This window comes from Heterocephalus glaber, unplaced genomic scaffold, assembly GCF_053883595.1.
Source record: "Heterocephalus glaber isolate CG9 unplaced genomic scaffold, H.glaber_assembly_v1.0 deba00001532, whole genome shotgun sequence".
NCBI lineage: Eukaryota > Metazoa > Chordata > Mammalia > Rodentia > Bathyergidae > Heterocephalus > Heterocephalus glaber.
The window spans coordinates 10,066,682-10,086,990 of NW_028258330.1; the positions used below are offsets into that span (position 1 = coordinate 10,066,682).

The 20,309-nt window shown below is 37.7% G+C and overlaps 1 protein-coding gene and 1 long non-coding RNA gene across 8 annotated transcripts in view; one reads left to right on the forward strand and one right to left on the reverse strand.

Moving 5' to 3' along the window:
- Nucleotides 1–6,423, forward strand: part of LOC110348337 (uncharacterized) — a 34,206-nt gene extending 27,783 nt beyond the window's left edge. For 2 of the 3 annotated variants that reach the window (XR_015442069.1, XR_015442070.1), the window contains 2 exons: nt 1,317–1,434; nt 1,728–6,423. This is a non-coding gene — a long non-coding RNA (uncharacterized LOC110348337). The remainder of the gene's footprint in view (nt 1–1,316; nt 1,435–1,727) is intronic. The other variant, XR_015442071.1, reaches the window with a different exon arrangement.
- Nucleotides 6,424–7,455: 1,032 nt separating this feature from the next.
- Nucleotides 7,456–20,309, reverse strand: part of Sptlc3 (serine palmitoyltransferase long chain base subunit 3) — a 181,604-nt gene continuing 168,750 nt past the window's right edge. For 4 of the 5 annotated variants that reach the window (XM_021255074.2, XM_004840827.4, XM_021255073.2 and 1 more), the window contains 3 exons: nt 20,173–20,308; nt 13,650–13,779; nt 7,456–10,286 (listed from right to left, as the gene is read on the reverse strand). In XM_021255074.2, the coding sequence (XP_021110733.1) occupies nt 10,218–10,286; nt 13,650–13,779; nt 20,173–20,308 (335 nt within the window). In that variant the 3' untranslated portion in view covers nt 7,456–10,217. Of the gene's footprint in view, nt 10,287–13,649; nt 13,780–20,172; nt 20,309 lie in introns of those variants that run through there. The other variant, XR_015442065.1, reaches the window with a different exon arrangement.

Sequence of the window (20,309 nt, forward strand, 5' to 3'; positions counted from 1 at the left end):
TCAGAAAAGAATATATTAAAATTAAAACTATTTGTAGACATTATGCCGTTTCCAACATTTATTTTACAAATAATACTCTGATCATTGTTGCTAAATATTTGTGATATCTTTAATTGATTCTTAAACTTCCTTTCATATTTTCTATCTCTTTATGTCTCTGGGATTTCTTCTGAATGATTTTCTTTCTTACAGTTCAATATTTTTTCTTTTACATTGTGTTAAAGCTGTCATTTCACTCATCCACTGAGATTTTGTTTTCAATTATATTTTAACATTTCTCCTTTTTTGAGACAGGATCTTACTTTATAGTTCAGGCTGGCTTTGAACTAAAAGTTTATTTTCCAAATCTATTCCCATCTGTTCATGTATTTTCTACTCATTCTTTATACCTTTAGTTAATTAAACGTGATGTTTTTGTAATGTCTATTGTGATTGTTTTGATATGTTTCTACTGCTTTTGCTTATAGTGGATTATTTCTTTATGAGATTTGTAACTTCAGACAATGAGTTCATTTTCTGTGGGAACTCCCTGGGGATCCCAGGATAAGAATGTGGCCCATTTGGAGGGATTTTTTGATGCTTCTCCCAGGCACACAATGGGTACTACCAGAAAAGAACATACGATATGATAAATTACTGACATAAAAATTCTGGATTGTAAATACATGACAGACCCATGAGGCCAGGTCATGACTTCTCAGAGTACATCATTTTTTTCTCCCTCTATCTAGACCATAGACAGAAAAACTTGATGATCATCTTATTCTAGTATAACCTCTCACTAGTTTAAGTCCTCATCTTTGTTACCTACGTGGACATTGAAATATCTAATTAATGAGGCCAGAAAACTCCCAGAAGCCTCCAGTTTCAGTTCAGCTACTACAGCTGAAGATTTTAGGTTCTTCATAACTTTTCATCCTGAAGACATGCCTATGTTTCATGCAAGCCCAGATCCTTATTTAAAAGACTCTTCCATTTATTTAGTATTTATGCTTTGTAAGGAGAGGGTTTCCGGTTATTTAAATTGTAATTTTGCTAGAAACTGAAGTTCTTTATTTACTTTTGGTAAATTTTCAGAGGTAGAATTACAAATTTAAGCCACATGTACACTTTTAATGTACCTCATACATTAACATCTGATAAGTAATATACTAAATATGATATTGAGAGAAATTTGTCCTCTTTCGAATGCCTTATGAGTATAATGCAAAAGCTTGATAATGACCAGAAGACATCTTTTAAAAAGTATATCAGCTCCTTTGTTAACTAAATGCATGTTCAATTTGCTTCCCTCTCAAGTTTTTTCCCTTTAACAGGACATCTGTTTCATCATAAACTTTGGAAGTATAAATCTAAAAGACCTGAACATGCCCATGGGATCATGATGAACAAGAATTTTCTAAAAGCATGCCCCCACATTCTTACTTCTACAAGGTGAGGACCTACTATATATAAACTCTATTTTCACATCATTCACATAAGGCTGGATGATGAACATGGAGGTAGGCACTTCATGGGGATAGAGGTAGAATGAATTGCTGTGCATGCTGTTATTTTTAGTGGCTACCTCTCATAGTCCTTAAACTGTCACTACAGAGTAGCTTTGAACAAGCTGCAAAATGCTGAAAGGTCATAACCCAGGCAAGGAGGGATTCCAGGAACGTGCACAAGGGAAGATGCAGATGGGTAAACAAGCCATAAAGTAGACCGTATTTTCTCTTTTCTAGCATTTTGCTGAAGCACTGACTCCAGGCTATTACCCTGTGAAAGTGAAATTTTAAAAGAGCCAGTCTCAAGCAAATCTGCACCAATCCCCAGTTGGCTTGTTTTCCCCTTCACTAATGAAACCCAGGAGGGTCCTGACAGGAGGTGTGACAATTTGAGAGGCAGAGTGAAGATCACAGAGGTGAGAAGCCTATCACTTCTCTTTTCATATCCTGAGGAGCATATGGGCCAGACTTAGTATGCCCCTGGTTCTCGTGGCTACGACAGCAGACGGGCACCACACCTAAGTGAATGAAGCAGATATTGGAGCAGTGTTGGGAGAGGAGGACTGGATCTCTAGGAGCTAAGGAATCAGAGTGTTGTCTGCAGTGACTCTCCTTGTACATCTCTGGATACTACATTAGATCATGGAGTCAGGGCTGATCAGCTTATCAAATGTGTCCCAAAACTCAGAGCTAAGTCAATCATCAGAGAAGGATGAGAGGATGGCTGGTCTTGTGTGCTCACTTTCCTTTTCCACAGGCTGAATCCTGGACCCTCAACAACACAGGCAACAACAAAGTTCTAGGGGTGTTTGGGAAACAGTTGAGACATGAATCCTTGAAACACCATGGAGGGGGGTGCTTGCCAATCAGAGATACTTATTTAGACTTCCATTTGGAGCAAAAAATAACCCATCATCTTTTGTCACAACAGTTTAATCTGTTTTAATTATAAATGATCCTTCTGCGACTTCTTTTCATTGTATTCCTAGATGAATTTCACACTTTCCTGATACTATATCTTTCACTTTTAGGGGAAACATTCATTAGATTATTTGTCGAGAAATTATTTGAAGAAATGGTATTGAGGATATTAAATTTCTGTAAAAAAATTCTTATCTTGCTCTCCTTAATTAATAGTTTTCTAGGTATGGAATTTTAGACTGAAAACTGTTTTCCCTTTGGATTCCCAGGCATTGCCTCATTGTTTTGTAGCATCCAGCATCATTGCTAATGAGGCCTTTAAAATAGAAAAGGAACCAGCAGTTACAAATCAGAGATGTGAAAAACACAGCCAAGCAGCCAATGTACCTATGAAACATTTTGTTGCTAGTCAATGGGCATCTGACATTAAAAAGAATCTGTTTTTCTCTGTAGGATTACTAAAGATTATAAAAATGATTGTATTTAGCAGTGGTGGAGACTGAGGAAATAAACATTTTTTCAATGTTAATGGGTGAAGAAATTGCTTTGAATTTTCTGGGGAATATGTTATTTATAATATTCTACACTTTAAATTAGTTGCTTTTACCTTTTAAAGTAAGATTGTTTTTTGCTGAGTAGGAAACTTTTAGGTTCTTTTCTTCATCCTTGGGGTGGCAAAATTTGCTTAGGACGTGTTTAGGTGAAAATCTTTTTAAATTCATCATCTTAACCCTTACCAGCCCATCTTCATCTTTTGTTTTCTTTCAGCCCCCAAGGATATTTGATTATTTCCTTGATTTTTCTTCTATCTTAAAAATTTCCCATTCTTTGTCGACTTTTTATTAGATGGATATATTTGTCTTTCTGGATGGACCATCTATGTCTTTTAAATTTTCTCTCATGTTTTTAATTTTCTATCCTTTGCTTTATATTTGAGATTGAAAAATGCTTCCATTTGTTTTCTAGTAATTTATTTTCAACAAACATTTTAATTTTAAGTTTTTTGTGAACTCTGGATGTGTTTTTCTATCAGCCCGTTCTTGTTTTGTGGATCTACCTTCACATAATACAACCATATTGACCTACAGCAGGATTCATAACTAGAACATTTCAGAAGTTCTCTTTTCCATAAATTATGTTTCTTCTAGTGAAAATTTTCTTTTTTTAAATTTTGGTGTTTCTCCTTTCCTTAAATATCTGACAATCCATGGTTTTCTATCCTTGTTCACATTGAAGGGCTATGATGAGTAATGGGAATGTCAATTTTTTCTACTTGGTTTTATAAATAATAAATATATAATAAAAATCAATGTAATTTTCAAATGAGTTTTCATCTTAAATATGGTCCCACTTTAATAAAACATTTTAATTTTTCTATATAATCTGTTACAACATTGATTATATAGCAGTTTTAGAGTCATCTATATAGGAAATCTTTAACTTTTAATTAGCTCCACTTAGAGTTGTCTTGTTAATAAAATCTCTTACAAATTATACTTTGATGTTTTAATTGAGAAATTTTTTAGAGTTTAAAAACTCTTCATAGCTATTTGTTGGAAATGTTTTAGGGGACCTGAACCATATATACATTTTTAACAATCTACTATTTAATACATAATGGAAAATTATTTTTGCTATAGGTGTCTAATCTGTGACTATGATTTTTTGAAATTTTGTGTGTGTGAAATCTTTAAAGGACTTGTATAAATTATATAAAATTGGTGTGGACACTATAAAAGTAGTTGCACGACAACCATAATTATTTACAAAATAGACAAGCTATGGGGAAATCATGTATTGTTGCAAAAGAGATTATTTTACCATTTAAAAAAATCTCCTAGACTGATTGACTGCATCAGCCTGTTGAAAAATTTTCATTTAAAAGATGCCAAGATCTTTTTCTGTGACCTCACATTGCTACCCATTCATTTTTCACACACAGAGCTTTATTCATGCTGGGGATCACAGTCAAGTTGTAGGGTAGATTGATCTCATCACAGTGAAGCCATTACATTTCTTTTGGTCTTCCTTACACATTTGCTCCATGCATGCTTCAAATCTGGAAAAAAACAAACTTATGGGCTGGAGAAACAAAGAAGCTGCAATTTCCTTGCCTTAGTCCTTGGCCCGTGATGAAGTAGAGAGCATGATGTGGTGATTAGAGCCAGACCTACCCTTGGCCATGGGCACTGCAGCCTACCCAAACCTAATTAAGAAAGATCCTGAATAAACTTGAGTGAGAGCCAAAATCACTAGTCCTTTCAATCAATATTTTTGATATAAAAATTAGCATCTGGCCTGAATAAAAGGGAGCACTGTTTCATGCTGCAGAAAAAAAAAACCCTCTTTTGCTTCTTGCTTCTATTCTAACCTTCTGTTGTTAGACATTTTATTGATTCATGTGTATGAAAAGTTCTCAGAGCAGTTGACATGCAAATGTCAAATTTCAGCCTCTTCTTTGGATGAAGGGATCCAAGAAGAATTAGAATAACAAGTCCTACTTTAAACCCTGACTGGTATAGGCAGCAACCTTTTCCAAACATGGAAACTGGTTTGACTTGTTCTCTTGTTCTTCATTAAATTAGTCCTGCTGCTATATAAAGTTTAGCTGAAATAACTTTTTAAGAAAGGTTTTGATTTGATAAGGAAGGGGATAAGCATTCCAGTAAAGAACAATGTACCATCAGAGTGTTAGAAGTCCTCTTTATACTCTGCTAATCCCTTTACAACTTGAATACTCTTGCCTTCCAAGAAATCCATTATTAGTCTCTACGACAGTACCAAGAAGATAGTGTATGTTGGAGTTTTTAGTGTGGTGTCTGGCACGTGGTTGGTGTCTAAAACTGATTGCGTTCTTAAATTTCAACACGCCACATACTTACTTTAGAAATAAACCTTAGTTTTGATCCAGGGAATTCACATACAGGCTGTAACATAGAGAAAGTAAAGGTTTACCTTTGATTCATTTTGATGCCTTTCTGAAGACATATTTTAATGACGTTGAGAGGAGGAACAAATTAAGACATCCTACTCTTAGAATTGGGTGAAATATGTACTCATAAAATGAGATTATTTCCGGGGCTCACTTTAAAGTAGTCTGGTGGGAGAGGGAGTGAGGTGGATGAGGCAATCAATGAAAAGCCTGGCCATGAATTGATCATGTTTGAAGCCGGGTGGTAAGTGCATGTGAATTCATTGTGTTATCATCTGTTTTACTGTATATTTACAATTTCCCACTATAAAATTTTAAGTGGATGTTTTAGAAATAAATTCTTAAGTAACTGATCACAGCTGAGTCTCTCATCAAGAATTGTCTTCAGTTGAACAGAGCTGTCTTGCTTGAGGTGATGACCCAGCCTGCACCTCTACCTCGGAGCTTGCATCCAATGTCTGGATGGTGATGATCTGGCTTCCTTTCCTCAATGTGAGATAATCTAAAGGACCAACATGGTTGCACAGTTCCCCATGGATCTGATGAAGCCTGCTCCTGTTCCCTTTCTGTAACCTAGATATTGTACCACTGTGTGTGGCCTCAGTGGTATGCTGGTAAATTTTTAACAGCTACATCTCTTGATCCCTGATTTGTAGAGGTTGCCAATTTCTATGATGTAAATACTCCCACTGTGGCTAATTTCAAGGCACCAATGTCATATCACTGAATGAGGTGGAAAGAGATGTGCATAATTGGTTCTCATGAAAGTGTAAGCCAGTCTCAGCCAATCCTACCAATTTTCTCTGGTGAAATTCCTAAATGCAGATCTTTACTTCAGTCTTCTTTTTTTTCAGGGTAATCTAACCTAAATCAACACAAGATCCTGGATTATTTTTTATACTGTCAGTTTTGGTGATTTGTTTCTTAAAGAAATGAACATTCTACAAGCAAAATAAAGTGAAATTGGCATCTCAAATGTTTCAGTGAAACATATACATCACCTATACATACCCACGTACCACACACTGTACATAAAAATATAAGATTATGTTCCACAATAATTGGCAAGAAACATTAAGGTACAGTACAATCTCTTAGTTTCTTAGACACTATACATCTGGGTAGAGCATTCTGAGAGAATAGACTTCAAATATGTTATTCTTACTGTTTCAAACAAGGAAAAAATGCAAAGAATTAATGAGATCATGTTCTCATTGCTTTTATTAAATTATTATTGTTATAAGTCACAGTTTATATTTGAGCCTAGGTTTCATCATCAGAACTTTGATTTTTTTAACCAGAGTAAGCCATTTATATATATTTCCATTTTCTGAAGAAAAATACATGGAAACATTGCATGTTTGCAGAACTGTTAAGGATTTCACCCTCCTGAGGCGTTATTGTTGGAATAAATAATGAGAGATTGAAGTTTTTTTCTGGAAATAGGAAGAAAAAGGAGAAAAAAGACATCATATTGAAAGGCATAAGGTGATAAAAAGCAAAAGAGGCATCTCTTAAGGAATGATGCAGGAGAGAACTGGAGAAGGAATTTTGATCAAATGTATGGCAGATTATTCTTCAATATTGGGTTGACCCATTCTTGCAGAGAGAGAGAGGAGTTGAAGAAAATGGGAAAGAAATATCCCATTGAAGAGAGAAGGGTGCCCATAGAATAAATTCACTTCACTTTACCAGTATTAGCATCCTAAAATGTCAGCAGAAAATCAAAAGAAAGTTCCTGCTATGTTATTAGAGCCAATGGGTCTACTAAGAGCTCCAATAATGATTCTCGAATTCTGGTATGCATTAGAAAGCTTGTTAAATTGTATTTTGCTGGGCACCATTATGGTTTGATTGAATGGAGGTGTGGTATGAGGCCCAGAGATCTGCATGTTAACAAGGTTCCTAGTAAATTCTGAAGCTGGTAGTCTCAGTCAAACCAAACATAATAAAGAGTAATACAGCTAAATATCCATGTCACCTTCATTCCTAATGAAGATTAGTCATGAGTGTATGCCATTTTCTTCTTATGCAGATGTATCATTCCTACAAATACCAATCAGAACCTTTATCTTTTTCTTCCCCGAATGTTGCTTTCTAGAACATCTTCCATCTCTCTCTCTCACCCAATCAGATTCTTATCTCCAATCTTTACACACCTCTTCTGTAAAAAATAGTGTATGTGTGTGTGTGTTTGTGTGTGAATAGGCAGGATGGGATATGTAACGTTATATTTCTGGTAGAAAAATTCCCTTTATCACCAGACTAAGCTCTGATATTAAGACTGTGTCCCTACTGAATTGAAATTATGGTCTTATAAACCTAGCAGTAGAATAAAAAATTCTTATTCTTCATAATTACCCTCTTAACCAAGCTCATTCTATATGACATATACTCTTCTGGTGAGAGCTCTATGGAACCAGGATTTGTCTTAACGTATTTGGGAGGCATTCCACTTGGATCACAGCTGTTCTCATACATGGGGTATCTCCACTGCAGACTCTCTGACAGAAATAGATCTCTTGTACACAGAAATAGAAAATATTTCCACAAGGATCTTGGATCTTGATGGAAAAGGACTAACCTCCTCCATGCTCCACATGCCAGCTGGGTAAGTAATTTGCTCCCCATGATGAATTAGATTCAAGTTCCTGCATGAAAGTAGAAGGGTAGACATTCCTGCTCAGGAAGACACTTGTCCATCTAGTGGCTTAAAACTCAAAGAGTGTGTGTGTGCGTGCGTGCGTGCGTGTGTGTGTGTGTGTGAAGATCACAGACAAATCCAGAAAAGATGAGAAGTGTTTGTTGCTTTCTGTATCTTGGGGAAGGCTCACATATCTTGCCGCCCTCTTTACCTTCTGTTTCTCCTGCAGGAGATATTAATGGATTTTCAATAATCAGCCAGTAACAATTTCATTTAAGTACTTATATTAAAGAGAAAAGAACTATATGCTTTTGTTTCTCAGGACATTTATATGGCATTTGCTTTCTTTGCACCAGTAAGGCTGCACTAGTTGAGGAGAGTTGGTACCTTGCTATCAAAGTCAGACATTGCAGGGGGCAACTCATTTCTTTTCCTCCTGTTCTAACTGTATTTCTTTAGTTCTTAATTGTACATAAGGAACTTTATCACTGGAATTCACCTCTAAACTTATTGTACTCACAAAGGGTTGTGATTTATGAAAAGCTTTCCATGCTGATCACCTTTTTCCTTGGACGAGCTCTGAGCACCAGGGCGTGTTGCTCCATCGACACTGGCCCGCGGGTTGAATTTCTATCTCAGTGCACAGCATGAAAGCTTGGGCCCATCTGTGTCACACAAAGCCAAACCTCTCTTGAAGTGATTTGTTTACAGTGTCATTTGATGGAGTGGAATGTTCTGTAACTCATTCGAACTGTTACAGAAGCTTGGCTAAAAGGTCACCACTGCTCTTTAGAGTTTCCAAATCTGGGCACCATCTGGGAGCTTGTTAAAGATAAGGGTTTCCACTGGCTTTTTCCATACCAACTAGATCCAATTAGCAAAGGACTAATTTTTCAGAGGTTTGTATTCATGGTGCGTGTGTGAGTGGGGGAGAGAGAGAGGGAGAGAGAGAAGGAGAGAGGGAGAGGGAGAGAGGGAGGTAGAGGGAGAGGAAGGGAGGGAGAGGGAGAGGGAGAGAAAGAGAGGGAGGGAGAGGGAGAGAGAGAGAGGGAGAGAGAGAGGAAGAGGAAGAGAGAGAGAGCAGATAAATTACAATTAGTTGCCCAAAAGTATGCTAGCCTGTTTTGCAGACATCTTAGAATTTTTGCCAAAGTGATAGTAATGTGTCTGAATGGGCATGCCAGCCTTGAAAGAGACAGAATTGTTTATAAATGTCCTTCTTGAATCAAAACAGTCTTCAAGTGTACCCTTGGGAGTTGGTTCTAAAGGAAATTGAGCCTCATCATTTACTCAAAATTCAGTAGGCAAATGGCAACTCATTCCTTAAAGTCACTAAAGCCATGCATACTAAACATTCACTCTGCATGGCACCAACAATGTTCAAGTTATAATTTTACAGTTTTAATCTAGGCCTGGAATTGGCTTATGCTTGCTTTCTGCCTCCTGCTTTATGAAACAAGAGTCTTGGATTTTCCAACTTCAAAGGGTCAGCTGTAAAACTGTAGGAGAACAGCAAGAGGAAAAGGAAAGTTTCCTTCTCTACCCACTGCTGGCCAGTTCTGCTTTCTCCCTGGAAACATTAACTGTGTCTTTTGACACTTGTCCTTGGAAAAAGTTCAAATGTGACAAACGGTAGAAGCAGCATTTCTTTACCCTCCTGCCTGGAACTTCTTGTGATGCAGATGAACTGTAGCTGGTACTTTTATAAGTGGAACAGGAAAGTCAGCTACTCTCCACCATTCTTATCCATGTCTGCTGATCAAATAAGTACACTCACAGTGCCATTATTGTAACAATCAAAATCCTCATATTTCGCTAGAACCCCTGCAAGGGTCTGGATCAGTGAGGCTACATAGTAGCAGCTAAAACAGGCTCACTGCCATCAAAAACATTCTAAGAAGTGTGTGTGTGTGTGTGTGTATGTGTGTGTGTGCCTGCATGTGCCTGGTGCCTGGGTCCATGCATTTCTGGCATCTTCTTGGGAGGGGAGAAACTTAATAACTGTAATTTTGTTTCTGAAGTTGCAAGTTGGAGACATAAAAAACACAATGTCTCCATCAGTTCAATTAAGCTGGCCTCAAAACAAATTGTCCCTAGAAAGGGGGAGAATTCCATCTATATGCTTTCTGAGGTGAAGAGGGAGATCTCTCTGGCAAAGTCTTCATGTTTCATTCAGGACCAGGAAGCTTATTCGTCAAGTTCAAAGCTGGTTCCATCAGAGTACAGGGCATTATGACTTCCTTTGCCGGGAATATTTCAAAGCCAGGAGATCACCCAATTCATTAATGGCTTCCAAAACCTGCAAGGAGATTGCCTTCCATCAGTTATCTTTAAAAAGTTGCTCTGGTTTGCAAAGCCCAATTAATGGCAAGTTTCACAAAGACTCACAGTCCTATTTTGCCAGCATCTTTGATTTTAAAGAAAAGGAGCAAGATCCATATCATTAGGTCCTAGAGGAATTTTAGATGCTAATTCATTTTATTTAATGATCTGACTCCACATTATGAATGTTTATTTCATTTTGAGAATGTGAGAAGAGGAATAAAAACATCGGACCTATCTAAACCCTGTAAGAATTTATTTAAAAATTTAGAGACTTACATATAACCCTACATATAACCTTGTGGAAGAAACAGATAAGGTTGCAGAATATATTTGAGATTATGTCTTCATAACCATAAAGAACCATGTCTTCCTAGCCAACCAGCCTAGCCAAGAACAAAATGGAACATCGTGGAGCTAATTAACATCATTCTCAACTGTCCCACTCTCCCCCCATTTTAAAATAAACATCCCTGCATTCTATGTAATAACAGAACTTAAACTCACAAGGAACCAAGACTGTACCTGTTTCAATTCTCTTACTGTAGTGGCAAATGTATCCTCAGTTGTGCAAATGAAACGAGATTCAGAAAGTTTAAAAAATGTTATTTTTACTTCTAGAATATCCACTGGTATTGACACTAATCCTATGCTTTTTGGTACATCATTTTAATCTTTGAGCCTATTTTTTCTTAATTGGTCAAATAAGGAGGACAGTATTAGGGTCCAATGCTCTGAAGAAGGTAGGGTAAAATTCAAATGAATGGTTAATGAGGCTTATAGACTTTCTTCGCTAGAAGGTCTTTCAAAGTGATAGCAATTAAAATACCCACCAGTATGCCAAGAATAATTTGTTTCTTGATGGTAGGACTATGGGCATTGAAAATATTCTTCGTTGTTTTTAAAAAAATTTCTGACATCAAATTTGTGTACTAAGAAAGAGTAGCAAAAGTTATGTTTTAAATGCTATCTACCTGGAGTAGTTTCTATTGATCTTTGCTGAAGGTGAGGGATGGACTCTCTCAGTGGTTTCCAAAAAGGAGAACTCGTGCACTTGGGAGACACATGTGAAGTCCTCGGGGAAAACATTAGAATTTCTATTTATTTTTTCTCAGTACTGAGGATTGAACCAAGGGCCTTTTCACTGACCTACACCTCCAGCCCTTTTCATTTTTAAATTTAGAGACAGGATCTTGCCAAGTCACCAAGTTGACAAGGTTGGATTTGAACTTGCCATCTTCCTGCCTCAGCCTCCCAGAGTACTGGGATTAGAGCCATGCACCACCATGCCCAATTTATTCATTGTCACCTTAACTTTTATTTTTATGTCTGTTATACAATGTACATACATAATGGACATACCATTTATAAATAGTTTATGTAAAGTCCCCCGGTGCAAGACCACCCAGAAAACACCTGTACTCAAAGTTAGGCTTCTTCAGTTTGTTGCAGCATGAGAGAGCATACTCTAGAGCCACGGGCATCTTAGTGACAGGAACTTGGGAGGGAATTTTTACTGCATTTGCTTGGGCTGGAGATTTTAAGGAAGCAGAGAGCAGTTCTGGGTTGGATGCTGTCCTAAGGTGACAATGGTTCACTGGCTGCTATGCGTTTAAAACTTTTATCTGGAGGTGAAAGGATGAAGGAGAAGCTAGAGCTGTCCTTGGTGGAGGAACAGTCTTCAGTCAGGAAAGGGAGACGGTAACTGGCCTTTGTCTGTTAGAAAAATTCTCCCACTGCACTTGTCTGGTATTGTTTATATCCTGTGAGCACTTATGTTCAGTTGCTACCTTAGTGAATGGATGTTCAACAGCCTTAAGTTTCACTTTCTCAATTAAGAAACTGCTCAATTTTTAAAAATCAAGATGGATGCACAATCTCAGAAGTTAAGAGACATCTGCCTAGATGAAGTCTCAGTGGTCTTTCATACTATGTATTCCACAGCAATTAAGAACTTGTGAGGAAAATCACAAGGTCTGATATCCAGAGTTGAGTATACTTGAGTACTTCAGTCTGTAAACCAAAAAAACTACATGTTCTTTGCTGTCCATCCACTCTTGTCAGCTCTGGGAGCTTGCTCCCTGCCCATGTCCTTTTCTCTTCCATGCCTGTAGGGACCCCTCTTCACTCTCTTCTTTTGATGTGTAATCATGGGCAAGTCTTTCCCCATTTTAAAAGGCTTTTCTAAGCCTAATTTTCTTGATTTTACAGACAAACTTCTTGGAAGACTTGCCTACTTATCACTAATCTACTTTATTTAAAAGAAGCAATTTATGAACATTAATGTACTAGAAACATAGACTCAGAGAACTTGGAAAATACAGGAAATATAAAGAACAACAGCAAAGTTCACTCTCATCTCAAGACCTCCAGGTAGCCCAGTTGTTAATGTGTCACTCAATATATTTTTATTGGTACCTATCATACACTACTATCAGCTGGTCCTGAAGAAATATAGCTAAAGAAGAGATGGAGTCTCTTTTCTCCCCCCCTCTAACTTTAGCTTAAGATATGCTTTGTCCTTTTATTCTTTGTATTCTTATTTCTGTTCCCTACATTAACCTGAAACTACCCACTCTAAAACTCATTGAGCTCTAACTAATTGTCAACCCAATATTTCTTCTTATCTCTTCCCTACTATTTAATTTTTTGGGACATTTTGTTCCTCCTCCTTGAAACTCTCTCTTTATAGTGCATAACACTACACGAATCTACATCCTTTCTTATGGCTCTAGCTCCACCTAAATCTATGTATCTCCCACCTGTGATTCCTGAACTCTGAATCTCCACAGGAGTCTGTCCATGACCTACTCATTCTCAGTTGTTTCTGAACAATTATGTCCTCTGTCTTTGGCTTAAGGATCCCTCAATTCCCTGAATTACAGTAACTATCAGTTAGGCTGATATGTTACAGGTCTGCTCTTGTTGATTTTCTATAGTATGCTTTGTTGGGTTATATTTTATTATGCAAGATTTCATGGCTATGAAAAATATCAGGACACAAGCAGTTGAAGCTAAAATAACATGTATAATCAACTTCTGAATTTCCGAACAAGTAAATAGCACAACATTTGGCTACTCGGTCAGTCTTCTATGAAACCAAAATCCTGACCAGACTCAGTCTCCACTAAACTGATTTTTTCCTCTGTCCACTGAGTGGATTACATTGTTGGGTATTGCTGACATACCCTACGTTTTAGCAGTGAGTTTAATTGTCATTACTGTTGTGTTCCTTAACCACTTGAGAAATCCAGAGAACCCCAAGCTGGCCCTATGAAAGCACTTGCTCAGAATACAAGATGTCAATATGAGAGATTCTATTGGCCTGTGGGATACTCACTGTGTCTAACATCTGCCGAGTATGTACTGCTGATAAACAGAACCGAGCCCGAGCTTCTGCAAGTGGAGTGGCTGGAAATCCAACGACCACCACCCCAATTTTTCTCTCTAACATATGCCTTGCAAAAGCCCTGAGGAAAAGGAAAAAAGTTTTAATGGAAGACAGAATTATCTTGCTCTCCAAACAGAAGAGGCATAATTGATTTTCTTTCTTTTTTATGATAAGTAGAGGATGATTAAAATTATTAAACTCTGTCAAATAGAGTTGACAAAGAAATGTCCCCCATAATTGAATGTGTAGTATTATGGGCTCGAGATGATCACTAGATGATTGTGAGTACTGCGTCTTTGAGATTGAGCAGAAAATGCTGGTGTAAGTGACTTTGTTTTAACAAATTTGCACAGATACAAAATTTTTCATCTGCAGAGTCCCTAGGAATAATAAACAGATAATAAAATACAGTTACATAACAAAGCATCTATATGTATTAAGTGGAAATCTGTTATGTTTTAAAAACTTCATACCAATAATATACTGTGGACATTTCAAAAAGTTATACTTAGTCACAGTTACACTTAGTCTATAGGACTCAAACCCAAGCTAATATTCCCACTTTAGGACCAAAGTTTATATTTTACATCAAATATAAGAAATAGCAAGGATCTCTTCATTTTTTAAATGTTTGAATGAACATACCAAGGTATACATGAGGATAATGAGCCCACTGACTGGGTTCAAGGGGAATTGGTCAGGAGGAGGCAGAGGAGAACTGTGCATCCGAAGACAAGCTCGAGGGGCAGATGCAGCCAATAGATTGTAAGTCAGATGACTACAAAGCTTTTTGATGCAGAGAAAAACCTTTGTAAGCTATGATTCCTTCACTTTATCCATTTAGCTTTCTTCTTTTCCATAGCTAATTTCAGAAAACAGTCTAGAATATTTAGCTCCAAGTCTGTAAATTGCTTGTGCTGTAAGCCAAGGTCAGATAAAAAGGCACGAACCCCCAAGAAAGTCTTTCCCCACTTTGGGCTCTGTTGCTCTCTGCAGGAAACCTTAATTACAGAGTGGCCGTATCCACAAGGGAAGTAAATGCCTTAGATCTGTTCTTAGCATTATGAGGTTGCTGGTATATTATTTTAGGCTGGAAGCTGACAGTGCCACAAAAACCTTGGAGTCTTAACTCAGGATGAATTCTTGAACCAGACATGGCAAGTAAACCTGCCTGTCCATTCACCCGCCTTGCTGTGTAGTGGTCTGCCTTAGATTGCCTCATGCAGAATTCAGGTTATCAAGTGAAGCTGTGGAGGCAGCAAGACCTACCAGTCACACAGCCTGCCTGGCCCCCTGGTTTGGACAAGGCAAGATTTGGCCTTTGATTTCATTTGGAAAGGCTACAAGGCGACGAAGCTTTCTAGCTGAGAAAACTTGAAAACAGAAGCTGTTTTTTCTCCTTCTTGATCACCGTATGGAAGGCTGCCCACGACACTGCACAGGATGAGAGCTCATAATTGTCTGAGAAACAAGTCAAGTGCTTTTATTGCTGAAGTACAAACCACCCGACCTATGATCTCAGGCGTGTTCAGGGCTCCCAGCAGATGGTTTTCACTGTCTGCATGTCCCTTTGTATCAAAGGAAGCAAGTTTTGCCAAAGAATGTAGAGCAAAATAGATAACTCTGTTGATTCATTAGGTTAATCTGGGCCTCTCTGGAACACTTTTGATTTTGAAACTTATAGTACTACATTGTAGCTAGCAGCCTTAAGCTAATGTATATGATTGCACTGAACATTTTATGTAATGAGCCTCCAGGTTTGTACTCCCCAAAGCAAATCAGAGCTGGCATAGGCTGGAAGAAATTAAGCAAAGTGAGATGATGATGATGATGACGATGATGATGAACATTAATATAGAACTGCATGTAGCATTACTGTGTCTTGTGTACCTGTGTCTTCCAAGTTTATAAGGATCACTGAAGGAAAATATAAACCCTGTACCACACACTAAATAGAATACATTCTTGATTATTTTTTGGGGGGTTGGGTTTTTTTTCTGAGACAGGGTCTCATTATGTAGCCCATGCTGGCCTTGAACTCTCAGTGATCCTTCTGCCTCAGCCTTCTGACAGCTGGGATTACAGACACATGACCCCATGTCTGGCCATTCTTGATTAGTTAAAGTGCACATTTTATGGGTATAATCATCTTCGGCTGAGCTCCATTGATGATTCCAATGATAGTGCTGTAACAGGACTGTGTTGACAAGGATACTGGGCTAGAGATTATCTTTTCATTCTACACGGGTGGGGATGTAGAGAAACACAACTTTTAAATAATACAAAAACTTTTAAGTGTGCGAGTGTAAGAAGTACTTTTACACTGGCTTAAGGAAACCAAACCAGGCTGTGGAGCAGGCTCATGCTAGCAACTTCTGCCAAAAATAGATGCTATTACCTTTTCTAACTAACCTGTTTCTTGTTTCCTTAGGCAACTCAAACAGTTAGAAATTTTTCTGTCATAGTGACTGATGCTTTTTGAATCACTGAAGATGACATGCGAGAAAGTTAAATTCAATGTGTTGTTTTAATGAGATGCACATTTCTCCCCCTATGGACTGAAACTTGAAAGGCTGTGCTGTGTGTTCAAAAGAGTGCAGGTATAGGAGGTAAAGAGAATTGGCTTTGAATTCTCAGCTCTGTTCCTACATTATATGTGAGGCTTAGCAAGTAGTTTGGTTTTTGTAAGTCTTAGCATCCTCATTTATAAAGTAGGGATTAGCATCCACCCACAGTGGATGATCACTGGGGTCAAACAGCCTTATTCAGCACACAATCAGAATTCATGAATGTTAGCATCTCTTATGGCTTGTGTTTAGATGTTCCCCTAGAGCCTCATGCAGTCATAAGTTGGGCTTTTCAGAGGTGGCTGGATCTAGGCTGTGTGATGCTGTGATAAATGCTATGTGATTACTAAATTAATCCATTGATTAGTTTGGCATAGTTCTGGGTGTGGATAATGGGGAGGCCCACCCTGGGAGTAGAGTGCCCAGGGATTGGATAGAATGTAAGGGACAGACATTCGAGAGATGCAGATGAAAACAACACTGAGATTCCACCTCACCCCACAAAGAATGGCTGCTATCAAGAAATCAACCAATAACAAATGCTGACGGGAGTATGGGGAGAAAGGAACCCTTCTCCATTGTTGGTGGGAGTGCAGACTGGTGCAACCACTGTGGAAATCTGTATGGAGATACCTCAAAGAACTAGGGCTGGAGGTCCCATTTGACCCAGCTATTCCCCTGCTGGGTATCTTCCCCAAAGAATTAAAAGAATCATACCACAGTGATATATGTGCACCCATGTTTATAGTGGCACAGTTTATAATAGCTAAAGCTTGGAAACAGTGCAAGTCCCCATCAACTGGAAACTGGATAAAGAAGATGTGTTTTTTTTTTTTATAAAATGGAGTACTACTCAGCCATACAGAATGAGAAACTAGAGACATTTATTGCTAAATGGATGCATATTGAGGTCATACTCTTAAGTGAAACAAATAGAACGCACATGGGTAAATACTGAATAGTTTCTCTAGTGTCAGAAACTGATAGTATAAATAATGATTAAAATGATTAAAATGAATAATTGATAATTTGAAATTGGAAAAGGCCTAAAGGTGTAGGGGTGGTATGAGGGGAAAGGGAAAGGAAAGAAGAGAAAGGAAAAACTATGAGAAAATGAAAAAATGGAAACAAAGTCTCTGTAAATAGGGAGGGGTGAAAGGTTTGAAGGGAGGGCAGGGGAATGGGGAAAAAATAAGAACAAAGATACATCATGTAAAGGTACAAATTCCCAATGATGAATGTAACTGTATTATATACCTAAGATGTACCAATAAACTTAATGAAAAAAAAAAGAATATAAGGGACAGAAAGAGGGCTGCTGCTATTGCTTGTTGCTTGCTACTTTGATGCTTTGCTGCCTTCAGAAGTGTTTCTCCTGCAACGCCCCTCTGATGTGCCATCCTGCCTTGGAGCCAGCTGACTATAAACTGAACCCTCTACAAACTGTGAGCCAAAATAACCTTTCCTCCTTTAATTTTGGGTGTTGAGTGTTAATTTTGTCTCAGCAATGAGAAAAGTTACTAAGACAGCAACTCTTGAAAAACAATCTTAAATTGGGCAGAACAAGACAGTTCAATATATCACCTAGTGCCAACATTGTGCATTTGCTTCAGAATGTAGCAAGATCTTTACCTTTTACTATTCTGGGAGTTCTGTTTTTATTAATATAACCAAAGATTTCAATAATTATTTGGACAGCCACACAACTATGGTGACTCAAATTTGTACTCAGTATGAGACTAATAATAATAATTGTCATAGTGGAGTAATAGTAGTACTACTACTAATGGCTATCAGTATACCAAGTACTATGTTAAATGCTTTGTACACACTATTAATGTTACTAGCAACAGCTAACCTTGAGTAGTACCTATGTAAGAGGCAACACGTCAAATACTATAGAGACCTTATCCTTGCAGTGATCTTAGGAAATAGGTTCTATTATATATCATTTTATGCATGAAAATCTGGGGCTTCCAAAGGTTGGGTCACTTGCTCAAAATTCCTCAGCTAGGAAGAGGCTGAATCAAAGTTCTTTTTGTTTCCAAACTTCTTACTACACCACTGAGTATAACTTTTATATGACATATATTGTGTTAGTGAATACTTGAATTAAAATGCGTTTGGATTCTGGCATGCTATGGCACAGTCCAGAGACTACAGATAATGATTATATTATGTACATCTCAAGAAGCTGGAAGAATTTTGAATATTTTAAGGAAATGGTAACTGTTTATGGAGATAGATATGTTTAGCCTGATTTAAATATTTCACATGCAGATAGTGAAACATCACACGGTAGGCCATTAATATGTACAATTGTCATATTCTTATGTATCAATTGAAAATAAAAACAGTAAAAAATACATTTGTTTTTACTAATCATAAACTCTTCTCATTGAGTTGTCTCATTTTTCCAACTTATTGAGTTTCTAATTCTGGCTTCCATCATCAAAGTCAGAACTGGCCAGCACACTCTTTCTTGCCTCCGCTTCAGTATTGTGCACCAGATATCTGTATGAATTTATTTTGGGTGCCTTGTTTGAGTTAATGTTAAAATATTAGGTAGATATGAGTTAAGTTTGGAATCTTCCTTCCCAAACATATCACTTCCCCAGCCCCTTTGACTAAATATGAGTGTCTTTTTGTTCCTACCAAAATCAGACAGGAGAAGACCTCATGTTATCTGCTGCTTGAAATCACTGCCTCTGCCATTGATGTAGAGTGGTATTGTATGTGCCATTTCTGTAGCACTCTATCTCCTGGGATTCTCTCTCAGGGAGCATCTTTAGGGCCAGCTGGTAGTGGTGTTGGCATGCCAAGCAACTCATGCATGTGTTTTACAGCTTCTTATTTTGTGGTGGTGGAATGGGACAGGAGGATATTTCAAAGACTCAGTCTTTTAGTAACTTATAACTCAATTTTACTCTCCATGAATTCTCAACCCCTAGACCCTAAAACCTCTTTTACTGAAACTTTTTTCTATATTGCAAACATTACCAGTTGGTTCAGACTGTTATAGGGTCAAAGAGAATGGGATTACATTGGAGGGGAGTTAGGATCTCTAGAGTTTGAGAAATATTATTTTGAATATTACTTTCCACAATGTCCTTGGTCAAAGAAACCAATAAACATTTTACATTTGAAAAGGGTGAGTTAACTTCTTTCTAATAACAGAGGTGATTAGTCTCTCATAGACTGGAGAGTTGTCCCTTTATAAAATTGTGCTATACCAAGAAAAAGTCATTTTTTCTCTATACAATTGTTGCTAATGCTCAATTGCAGAGTTGCAGTTCATGAAAAACAGGACAAAATAGGCTTACTCCAGTGCCATTAAAATTTGGTGTTGAGAATGAGCTTGGAGTGAGCCTAGGTTTTGGGGCTTTGCCTCTTTGATTTTTTACTATTGTTTGATTTGCAGGACTATGGGGAAGTTGTTCAATTGACCTCAGCCTCAGCTTTCCCACATAAAATGAGGCTGCCTCTTTTGAGGATAACCACAAGAGTCCATGGGAGAAAATACTAATTCTGCTTGTTTTAATGGTAATTTTGGGAGAGACGGTTTATAAAAGTCCTTTTTGAGAAAGGTGTTCAGCCAGAAGGAGGTTCAGGATAATCTTTAATTCATAGTTGGCATAAGTGATTTCGCCAAATTTCCTGAGCTTGAAAATGGTGTCAGGGAGAGAAGTGGGCCTTAAAACCTGGTTCCTTTTTTTCTAAGATATGTGGAAAAAGTCCTGCTGATGATTGGTAGGTGACTGCTAAGAAGCTATACTAGTGAATTTTGAAACTAAACCTTCAAGTACATAATCCAGTGCCTGTGCAGAAAAGCCATACTGTGTCAAAAGCATCATCTTAGGTCACTTGGGGTTTAGGCATGATTCTGAGAATCTCTGAATACTTACGCTACTTTACAAGGCTGGTAAAGGAGCATGGGAACAACAGGAGAGTCATCGTTGCCATAGATAATGAATCCCATTTTCTTCAGTGTCTGTCTGAAGTATTTTGTGTTTGCTACAAGCTGTTGTAGTCTCTGCAACCC